Source organism: Oncorhynchus mykiss, chromosome 9 (genome assembly GCF_057628025.1).
Source record: "Oncorhynchus mykiss isolate SJ-2025 chromosome 9, ASM5762802v1, whole genome shotgun sequence".
NCBI lineage: Eukaryota > Metazoa > Chordata > Actinopteri > Salmoniformes > Salmonidae > Oncorhynchus > Oncorhynchus mykiss.
In genome coordinates, this window is record NC_143030.1 from 6,201,806 (window position 1) to 6,213,562 (window position 11,757).

The 11,757-nt window shown below is 48.5% G+C and overlaps 1 protein-coding gene across 1 annotated transcript; it reads left to right on the forward strand.

The window, feature by feature from the left end:
- The first annotated feature begins 1,925 nt into the window (after nucleotides 1-1,925).
- Nucleotides 1,926-10,493, forward strand: LOC110532886 (uncharacterized). Its single transcript, XM_036987079.2, has 7 exons — nucleotides 1,926-2,214; nucleotides 2,811-3,242; nucleotides 5,542-5,565; nucleotides 7,540-7,619; nucleotides 8,110-8,200; nucleotides 9,474-9,590; nucleotides 10,080-10,493. The coding sequence occupies exons 1-7, from the start codon at nucleotides 2,181-2,183 to the stop codon at nucleotides 10,229-10,231; spliced, it is 930 nt and encodes a 309-aa protein (XP_036842974.2). The 5' UTR covers nucleotides 1,926-2,180; the 3' UTR covers nucleotides 10,232-10,493.
- Nucleotides 10,494-11,757: the final 1,264 nt, after the last annotated feature.

Consider the following 11,757-nt stretch of genomic DNA (forward strand, 5'->3'; position numbering starts at 1 on the left):
ACATCATTACAACACTGTACATACACACAATATGACATTTGTAATGTCTGTCTTATTTTGGAACTGTTGTGAGTGTGATGTTTACTGTTCATTTTTTGTTTAACTTTTGTTTATTATCTAGTTCACTTGCTTTGGCAACGTTAACATATGTTTCCCCATGACAATAAAGCTCTTTGAATTCAAATGCAAATTGAGAGAGAACCACAGGGAGACAGAGAGCATCCTGTCAGAGGGGAGGGCCAGAGAGAGAGAGTGAGCATCCTGTCAGAGGGGAGGGCCAGAGAGAGAGTGAGCATCCTGTCAGAGGGGAGGACCAGAGAGAGAGTGAGCATCCTGTCAGAGGGGAGGGCCGGAGAGAGAGAGTGAGCATCCTGTCAGAGGGGAGGGCCAGAGAGAGAGAGTGAGCATCCTGTCAGAGGGGAGGGCCGGAGAGAGAGAGTGAGCATCCTGTCAGAGGGGAGGGCCAGAGAGAGAGAGTGAGCATCCTGTCAGAGGGGAGGGCCAGAGAGAGAGAGTGAGCATCCTGTCAGAGGGGAGGGCCAGAGAGAGAGAGTGAGCATCCTGTCAGAGGGGAGGGCCAGAGAGAGAGTGAGTCTCCTGTCAGAGGGGAGGGCCAGAGAGAGAGTGAGCCTCCTGTCAGAGGGGAGGGCCAGGGTTGTGTTTCAATAGTCTTAAGCAGCTTCCTCTCCCTCGTCTGTCTCCCCTTCATCAACCAACTGTGCAAGTGAAAACAGAACTTTGCCAGCACCCATCCACCACAGCTCTCAAACTCAACTCTAACCAGGTGGGTGATTCTCCTCTAATCAGGTGGGTGATTCCCCTCTACTCAGGGCCTGATTTAGACCTGGGACACCGGGTGGGTGATTCCCCTCTAATCAGGGACTGAATTAGACCTGGGACACCGGGTGGGTGATTCCCCTCTAATCAGGGACTGAAATAGATCTGGGACACCCGGTGGGTGATTCCCCTCTAACCAGGGACTGAATTAGACCTGGGACATCCGGTGGTTGATTCCCCTCTAATCACGGCCTGATTTAGACCTGGGACACCAGGTGAGTGATTCCCCTCTAATCAGGGACTGATTTAGACCTGGGACACCAGGTGAGTGATTCCCCTCTAATCAGGGACTGATTTAGACCTGGGACACCAGGTGGGTGATTCCCCTCTAATCGGGGACTGAATTAGACCTGGGACACCGGGTGGGTGATTCCCCTCTAATCAGGGACTGAATTAGATCTGGGACACCAGGTGAGTGATTCCCCTCTAATCAGGGACTGATTTAGACCTGGGACACCAGGTGGGTGATTCCCCTCTAATCAGGGACTGATTTAGACCTGGGACACCAGGTGGTTGATTCCCCTCTATTCAGGGCCTGATTTAGACCTGGGACACCCGGTGGGTGATTCCCCTCTAATCAGGGACTGAATTAGATCTGGGACACCAGGTGGGTGATTCCCCTCTATTCAGGGCCTGATTTAGACCTGGGACACCCGGTGGGTGATTCCCCTCTAATCAGGGACTGATTTAGACCTGGGACACCAGGTGGGTGATTCCCCTCTAATCAGGGACTGATTTAGACCTGGGACACCAGGTGGTTGATTCCCCTCTATTCATGGCCTGATTTAGACCTGGGACACCCGGTGGGTGATTCCCCTCTAATCAGGGACTGAATTAGATCTGGGACACCAGGTGGGTGATTCCCCTCTATTCAGGGCCTGATTTAGACCTGGGACACCAGGTGGGTGATTCTCCTCTAATCGGGGACTGATTTAGATCTTGGACACCGGGTGGGTAATTCCCCTCTAATCAGGGACTGATTTAGACCTGGGAAACCGGTTGGGTGATTCCCCTCTAATCAGAGACTGATTTAGTGATTCCCCTCTACTCAGGGCCTGATTTAGACCTGGGTTATATTAGTAATCAGGTAGAAGTGAAAACTGCAGAGTTCGTAGGGTCAGAGTTGAATACCTACAGTATGTTGGTTTCATCTAATATGAGGATACAGAGGAGCCGAGGAGAAGTGACTATAGTCTACTAAGAGACAGCCCAGCTAGCGGTTTGTGGTCTGTGACTCAATTCCTGTCAGAGAGAGACGCTGAGGAGAAAAAGACTTTACTTTCGTCTCTACACGTGTGACAGACTTGGTACTGTCCAAACCCATAAGGTGATAAATCATCAATATGCCATCGATCTGCATTCAGATCTATGTCCTGGGTGAGTTTATCAATTGTTTATTGTTCTACAACACTTATTTCCTCTCTCAATTATCTCTTTGTTCTCTCTCTCTCTCTGTTATCGCTCTCTGTTCTCTCTCTCTCTCTCTCTGTTCTCTCTCTCAATTATCTCTCTGTTCTCTGTGTTATCGCTCCCTCTCTGTTCTCTGTGTTATTTCTCTCTCTCTCTGTTATCTCTCTCTGTTCTCTGTGTTATCTCTCCCTCTGTGTTATCTCTCTCTGTTATCTCTCTCCCTCTCTGTTATCTCTCTCTGTTCTCTCTGTTATCTCTCCCTCTCTGTTCTCTCTCTCCCTCTCTGTTATCTCTCTCTGTTCTCTCCCTCTCTGTTCTCTCTCAATTATCTCTGTCTGTTATCTCTCTCTGTTCTCTGTTATCTCTCCCTCTCTGTTATCTCTCTCTCTTCTCTCTCTCAATTATCTCTATCTGTTCTCTCTCTCTCTGTTCTCTGTGTTATCTCTCCCTCTCTGTTATCTCTCTCTTTCCATCCATTCCCACCATATCACTGTGATATGTTTAGTCTGCATGTGTCGGATGAGTCTGAATTAGCTGTTTTCTCTATTTCTCCTGTCCTCCAGGCCTCCTGGTGCTGATGGGGTCCAGAGCAGAGGAAGTTTCTGTTGAAGGCAGCATATCCAACAACTCCACCTCCACCCCTACTGATACCCCCTCTACAGCCAGCCTGAGCCCCTCTACAGCCAGCCTGACCTCCTCTACAGCCAGCCTGACCCCGTCTACAGCCAACCTGAGCCCCTCTACAGCCAGCCTGACCCCCTCTACAGCCAGCCTGACCCCCTCTACAGCCAGCCTGACCCCCTCTACAGCCAACCTGAGCCCCTTTACAGCCAGCCTGACCCCCTCTACAGCCCACCTGTCCCCCTCTACAGCCAGCCTGACCCCCTCTACAGCCAACCAGACCGCCCAGACTACATCGTCAGGGTTGACAGCCCTCAGCCAATCACAGGGCAGGGAGACCACTGCGACCACGGAAACCACAACATCATTACCAGGTAACGGACAACTTATGTGTGTGTGTGTCTGTCTTTAGTCCCTGCTCTCTCTCTCTCTGTCTGTCTTCAGTCCCTGCTCTCTCTCTCTGTCTGTCTTTAGTCCCTGCTCTCTCTCTCTCTGTCTGTCTTTAGTCCCTGCTCTCTCTCCCTGTCTGTCTTTAGTCCCTGTGGTTAGTGCAGGTAGCCTAGTGGTTAGAGCAGGTAGCCTAGTGGTTAGAGCCTAGTGGTTAGAGCAGGTAGCCTAGTGGTTAGAGCAGGTAGCCTAGTGGTTAGAGCAGGTAGCCTAGTGTGGTTAGAGCAGGTAGCCTAGTGGTTAGAGCCTAGTGGTTAGAGTAGGTATCCTAGTGGTTAGAGCCTAGTGGTTAGAGCAGGTAGCCTAGTGGTTAGAGCCTAGTGGTTAGAGCAGGTAGCCTAGTGGTTGGAGCAGGTAGCCTAGTGGTTAGAGCAGGTAGCCTAGTGGTTAGAGTCTAGTGGTTAGAGCCTAGTGGTTAGAACAGCTAGCCTAGTGGTTAGAGCTTAGTGGTTAGAGCAGGTATCCTAGTGGTTAGAGCCTAGTGGTGAGAGCAGGTAGCCTAGTGGTTAGAGCATTGGACTAGTAACCGAAAGATTGAATCCCCCGAGCTGACAAGGTAAAAATCTGTCCTTCTGCCCCTGAACTGTTCCCCGGTAGGCCGTCATTGTAAATAAAAAAAAGTCTTAACATCGTTGTCACGTCATGGTCAACATAGCTACTAGAACTAACGCGTTAGTAAACCCGCTACAATCATTCAGTACAGTCAGCAAGCGGTTTAGCAGTTACACCAGTGGGCCCCAGTGGCAATACATTTGTAAAATCAAAACACTTACCTTGACTTGGAAGAGTTCCAGTGTTGTGTTGGATAGTCATAGCCAGCTAGCTAATATAACATCCCTCTGTCATAGCCAGCTAGCTAATATAACATCCCTCTGTCATAGCCAGCTAGCTAACATAGCATCCCTCTGTCATAGCCAGCTAGCTAACATAGCATCCCTCTGTTATAGCCAGCTAGCTAACATAGCATCCCTCTGTTATAGCCAGCTCGCTAACATAGCATCCCTCTGTTATAGCCAGCTAGCTAATATAGCATCCCTCTGTTATAGCCAGCTAGCTAACATAGCATCCCTCTGTTATAGCCAGCTAGCTAACATAGCATCCCTCTGTTATAGCCAGCTCGCTAACATAGCATCCCTCTGTTATAGCCAGCTAGCTAATATAGCATCCCTCTGTTATAGCCAGCTAGCTAACATGGCATCCCTCTGTTTGAGCCGGGTGTTTGAGTAGGCTAAACTAGCTAGCTGCACTTGCTAGATAAGTAAAACAGGAAGAAAATAAATGACTTTCTCTCTTTTGTTTGAGCCGGGTGTTTTCAGTAACTAAACTAGCCAGCTGCGTTCACTTTCACAGCGAAAGTTTAAAAATAAATAAAGCCAAATATAGCTATCTCTCCATCTCTCTCTCGCTTCTGGAGGAAATGTATTTGATCAGAACTGTTCAATTATTGTCTTTCTCTCTCTATGAGTCAACTACTCACCACATTTTATGCACTGCAGTGCTAGCTAGCTGTAGCTTATGCTTTCAGTACTACATTCATTCTCTGATCCTTTGATTGGATGGACAACATGTCAGTTCATGCTGCAAGAGCTCTGATAGGTGTTGGAGGACGTCCTCCGGAAGATGTCCTAATTACAGTGTAAGTCTATGGAAGGGGGGTGAGAACCATGAGCCTCCTACGTTTTGTATTGAAGTCAATGTACCCAGAGGAGGATGGAAGCTAACTGTCCCCTGGCTACACCATGGTGCTACCCTACAGAGTGCTGTTGAGGCTACTGTAGACCTTCATTGCAACACAGTGTTTTATATAAGTATTTGGTGACGTAAATATATTTAGTATAGTTTTATCTATAAAAAAAAAAGGGTAACTTTTTTAAAACAATGTTTTCACAATTTTAATTTGTATTAAATTGACTGAGGAGGATGGTCCTCCCCTTCCTGCACTGTGTTCTACTCGTCGGTGTGAGTAGAACAAAGCATTGTTCGGTAGCTGCAGGCCTGAAGCTAGTTAACTGTCTTCCTGTCTCTCTAACCACACACACACACGCACACGCACGCACGCACGCACGCACGCACGCACACACACACACACACACACACACACACACACACACACCAGTCTGTGCTTTTTACATGATACCTTTCAGTTGTCTCTCTGGTCTGTGTGTATAACACTGTATATAAATGATATATTGATGACATTGTTTCTGTGTTTGTTTTGTGTTTCAGCTACAAGGGGAAGTGACATTGCAGGTATATAGGACCAATAGGAATTTTGAGTCATTTTTTAAAACTTTTTTGTTTGACAAATGTTTATGAATGAACTGCAGCCCTATTCACAACATTCTCTCTCTCTACCCCCCTCTCTCTACCCCCCTCTCTCTACCCCCCTCTCTCTACCCCCCCTCTCTCTACCCCCCCTCTCTCTCCATCCACCCTCTCTACCCCCTCTCTCTCCATCCATCCTCTCTAACCCCCTCTCTCTCCATCCACCCTCTCTACCCTCCTCTCTCTCCATCCACCCTCTCTACCCCCCTCTCTCTCCATCCATCCTCTCTACCCCCCTCTCTCTCCATCCACCCTCTCTACCCCCCTCTCTCTCCATCCACCCTCTCTACCCCCCTCTCTCTCCATCCACCCTCTCTACCCCCCCCTCTCTCTACCCCCCCTCTCTACCCCCCCTCTCTCTCCATCCACCCTCTCTACCCCCCTCTCTCTCCATCCACCCTCTCTACCCCCCTCTCTCTCCATCCACCCTCTCTACCCCCCTCTCTCTCTACCCCCCCTCTCTCTCTATCCATCCTCTCTACCCCCCTCTCTCTCCATCCACCCTCTCTACCCCCCTCTCTCTCCATCCACCCTCTCTACCCCCCCTCTCTCTCCATCCATCCTCTCTACCCCCCTCTCTCTCCATCCACCCTCTCTACCCCCCTCTCTCTCCATCCACCCTCTCTACCCCCCCTCTCTCTCCATCCACCATTTTCTCTCTACCCCCTTTCTCTCTACCCCCTCTCTCTCTACCCCCTCCCTCTCTAACCCCCTCTCTCTCTAACCCCCCTCTCTCCATCCACCCTCTCTACCCCCCCTCTCTCTCCATCCACCCTCTCTACCCCCCTCTCTCTCCATCCACCCTCTCTCTACCCCCCCTCTCTCTCCATCCACCCTCTCTACCCCCCTCTCTCTACCCCCCCTCTCTCTCCATCCACCCTCTCTACCCCCTCTCTCTCCATCCATCCTCTCTACCCCCCTCTCTCTCCATCCACCCTCTCTACCCTCCTCTCTCTCCATCCACCCTCTCTACCCCCCTCTCTCTCCATCCATCCTCTCTACCCCCCTCTCTCTCCATCCACCCTCTCTACCCCCCTCTCTCTCCATCCACCCTCTCTACCCCCCTCTCTCTCCATCCACCCTCTCTACCCCCCTCTCTCTCCATCCACCCTCTCTACCCCCCTCTCTCTCTACCCCCCCCTCTCTACCCCCCCTCTCTCTCCATCCACCCTCTCTACCCCCCTCTCTCTCCATCCACCCTCTCTACCCCCCTCTCTCTCCATCCACCCTCTCTACCCCCCTCTCTCTCTACCCCCCCTCTCTCTCTATCCATCCTCTCTACCCCCCTCTCTCTCCATCCACCCTCTCTACCCCCCCTCTCTCTCCATCCATCCTCTCTACCCCCCTCTCTCTCCATCCACCCTCTCTACCCCCCTCTCTCTCCATCCACCCTCTCTACCCCCCCTCTCTCTCCATCCACCATTTTCTCTCTACCCCCTTTCTCTCTACCCCCTCTCTCTCTACCCCCTCCCTCTCTAACCCCCTCTCTCTCTAACCCCCCTCTCTCCATCCACCCTCTCTACCCCCCCTCTCTCTCCATCCACCCTCTCTACCCCCCTCTCTCTCCATCCACCCTCTCTCTACCCCCCCTCTCTCTCCATCCACCATTTTCTCTCTACCCCCCTCTCTACCCCCCCTCTCTCTACCCCCCCTCTCTCTACCCCCCCTCTCTCTCTACCCCCCTCCTCTCTATCTACCCCCCCTCTCTCTCTACCCCCTCTCCCTCTCTCTACCCCCTCTCTCTCTACCCCCCCTCTCTCTCTACTCTCTCTCTCGCCCTCTCCCTCTCTCTCTACACTCTCTCTCTCTCTCTCGCCCTCTACACCCCCTCTCTCTCTCTCTACCCCCCTCTCTCTCTCTCACCCTCTACCCCCCCCCCCCCCTCTCTCTCTCCTGTAGGCTATGTAATCCTGTTTCTCATATTGTTGGCTGTTGTGTGTCTGGTGGTGATTCTCTATATCCTGAGGAAGAAGTCCAGGGTGAGACATCCAGGGCTTTAAAACACAACCCTGTTACTGTATTACATAGTGAAGGAAGAGTCAGGGCTTTAAAACACAACCCTGTTACTGTATTACACAGTGAAGGAAGACTCAGGGCTTTAAAACACAACCCTGTTACTGTATTACATAGTGAAGGAAGACTCAGGGCTTTACTTGTTGTGAAGGCTATGTTTTGCAGTCTGTTCCTCCAAGGCTTTGGTAAAAGAAAGGGGGAAAAACGATATTGTTTACCTGGAGTGGTATGAGGAAATATGAATTCTGAAAGGTTCTAGGTGGGTCACAGTCATCGAGTCACATTCCATACAAGTCTTCAGATCTGTCTGATAATTAATGTACAATGGTTATGTTGTCTGATAACCATTCAATATTACTGGTGTTTTGGTCGCCGTTAAGATGTGGATGTGATCTTTTCTCCACAGAGGTACGTGTCTGATAATTACGCTATGCTGATATTATTGTTTCTCCACAGAGGTACTCGTTTGATCTGCAGTATCCAGGTTATGACCACGACACCCCCCTCACCTGCATGGAACAACCCGGAACCTTCGAACCCAACAATGGTAACCATGGTGACATTACTATTTGGTAACCATGGTGGCGTTACTATTTGGTAACCATGGTGACATTACTATTTGGTACCCATAGTGACATTACTATTTGGTAACCATGGTGACATTACTATTTGGTACCCAGTGACATTACTATTTGTTAACCATGGTGACATTACTATTTGGTACCCATAGTGACATTACTATTTGGTACCCATAGTGACATTACTATTTGGTAACCATGGTGGCATTACTATTTGGTAACCATGGTGGCATTACTATTTGGTAACCATGGTGGCATTACTATTTGGTAACCATGGTGACATTACTATTTGGTAACCATGGTGACATTACTATTTGGTAACCATGGTGACATTACTATTTGGTAACCATGGTGGCATTACTATTTGGTAACCATGGTGGCATTACTATTTGGTAACCATGGTGGCATTACTATTTGGTAACCAGTAACTTTTTTCCCCTCATCAATCGAAACACAATACCCTATAATGACAAAGAACAGACAGGTTTTTAGAAATGTACACAAATGTAGAGAAAAGTGTAAACTCTTTGCTAGGAGACTCAAAATGGAGCTCAGGTGCATCCTGTTTCCATTGATCATCCTTGAGACGTTACTACAACTTGGAGTCCACCTGTGGTAAATTCAGTTGATTGGACATGATTTGGAAAGACACACACCTGTCTATATAAGGTTCCACAGTTGGCAGTGCATGTCAGAGCAAAAACTCTCCCCATCCAACCTCACAGAGCTTGAGAGGATCTGCAGAGAAGAATGGGAGAAAATCCACAAATACAGGTGTGACAAGCTTATAGCGTCGTACCCAAGAAGACTCAAGGCTGTAATCGCTGCCAAAGGTGCTTCAACAAAGTACTGAGTAAAGGGTCTGAATACTTATGCAAATGTTATATTTCCGTATTTAAAAACAATAATTGCTAAAATGTCTAAACCTGTTTTTGTTTTGTCATTATAGGGTATTGTGATGTTATTGTAGGGTATTGTGATGTCATTATGAGGTATTGTGATGTCATTATAGGGTATTGTGACATCGTTATGGGGTATTGTGATGTCATTATAGGGTATTGCGATGTCGTCATGGGGTATTGTGATGTCATTATGGGGTATTGTGATGTCATTATGGGGTATTGTGATGTCATAATTGGGTATTGTGATGTCATTAAGGGGTATTGTGTGTTAGATTGATGAGGTGGGGGGGTCAAGGGGTCTGAATACTTTCTGAATGCTCTGTAATATCCATATGTTTAGATCAGGAGATCTGGGAGTCTGAGAGAGAGGGTGGTGATGAGGATCCCCATGCTATGAGCCCTGTAGCTAACGGCTCAGCTATGGGGGCTGGAGAGACTGGCTCTACAGGGGAGAACGGTAATGGAAACTCTTACTAAGTCTGTAGTCCCCTGGTGTCAGGAATAGACTGGGGAGAACAGTAAGGAGAGACTAAGTCTGTAGTCCCCTGGTGTCAGGAATAGACTGGGGAGAACAGTAAGGAGAGACTAAGTCTGTAGTCCCCTGGTGTCAGGAATAGACTGGGGAGAACAGTAAGGAGAGACTAAGTCTGTAGTCCCCTGGTGTCAGGAATAGACTGGGGAGAACAGTAAGGAGAGACTAAGTCTGTAGTCCCCTGGTGTCAGTGATACGTGAAAACATACTGTGAGCAAAACTGATATCTCCATCTTTCTCTTTCTGTCTCTTTCTGTTTCTCTCTCTCTGTCTCTCTCTCTCTTTCTGTTTCTCTGTCTCTCTCTCTCTCTCTTTCTGTTTCTCTCTCTCTCTCTCTCTCTCTCTGTCTCTTTCTGTTTCTCTCTCTCTCTCTCTCTCTCTCTCTGTTTGTCTGTCTCTCTTCGTCTCTAACAGAAGGAGAGAAGCAGGCTCATGGTGATAGTGATGGAGACAGCTTCAACAACTTCTGTGCCAGTGATGTCACTCCGCCCATAAAAAGGGTTGGCTTTAGCCTGGACCTCGACCTGAGTGACAAGGTGTTACTCGGCTCCAGCCCTGACCTTTGACCCTTGAGTGACATGGTGTTACTCGGCTCCGGCCCTGACCTTCGACCCTGTATGTCCAGATAACGTCTTCACCGAGATCAAGATGTACATAGCACCTTTATTTGATCTATAAAATGTCAGAATGTAAACGGCTCCAAATCAGTTTTTACTTTCCTATTTCTGATACTGTAATTCATTTTAATAATGTTTTTTGAGCGTGACAATACCAAGAGAGCGATGCCACGTGGTTTTAGAATAAAAAAAATAAAAGTACTTAACAGAGGAGTTGACGTGGTGTCTTGATGTAATAATGTGTGTGTGTGTTTGGGTTGACGCGTGGAACTTAAATGACTGTCGCTCCGTAGCACTTACTTCTGTCATCGTGTAAGTGCTTCGAGAGACTAGTCAAGGATCGTATCACCTCCACCTTACCTGACACCCTTAGACCCACTTCAATGCTTTGAGAGACTACTAGTCAAGGATCATATCACCTCCACCTTACCTGACACCCTTAGACCCACTTCAATGCTTCGAGAGACTAGTCAAGGATCATATCACCTCCACCTTACCTGACACCCTTAGACCCACTCCAGCTTGCATACCGCTCTGCCTCAATAGATCCACAGACGATGCAATCGCCTGTACACTGCCCTATCCCATCTGGACAAGAGGAATACCTATGTAAGAATGCTGTTCATTGACTACAGCTCAGCATTTAACACCATAGTAACCTCCAAGCTCATCGTTAAGCTCAGGGTCCTGAGTCTGAAACCCCGCCCTGCGCAACTGGGTCCTGGACTTCCTGACGGGCTGCCCCCTGGTGGTGAAGGTAGAAAACAACACCTCCACTGTGCTGATCCTCAGCCCTCTCCTGTACTCCCCGTTCACTTATGACTGCGTGGCCATGCACGCCTCCAACACAATCATAGTAGGCCTGATTACCAACAACGACGAGACGGCCTGCAGGGAGGAGGTGAGGGACCTGGCAGAGTGGGGTGCCAGGGAAATAACCTCACACTCAACGTCAACAAAAACAAAAAGGAGCTGATCGTGGACTACAGGGGAAACAGCAGATGGAGCACGGCCCTAGCCACATGTACACATACTGTATTCTATTCTACTGTATTTCAGTCAATGCCACTTCGACACTGCTCGTCCCAATATTTACATCCTCCCTTAAATTCATGACTTTATACTTTATATGTGTGTATTGTTAGATAATACTGCACTGTTGGAGCTGGAGACACAAGCATTTCATTACACCCGCAATAACATCTACTTAATATGTGTATGTGACCAATAATATTTTATTTGGAGAGGTCATGTGTGTGCTTGGGGTAATGTGTGGAGAGGTAATGTACGTGTTTGGGCAATGTGTGGAGAGGTAATATCTGTGTTTGGGTAATGTGTTTGGGTAATGTGTGTGTTTGGGGTAATGTGTGGAGAGGTAATGTGTGTGTCTGGGTAATGTGTGGAGAGGTATTGTATGTGTTTGGTGTGGAGAGGTAATGTTTGTGTGGAGAGGTAATGAGTGGATAGGTCATGTG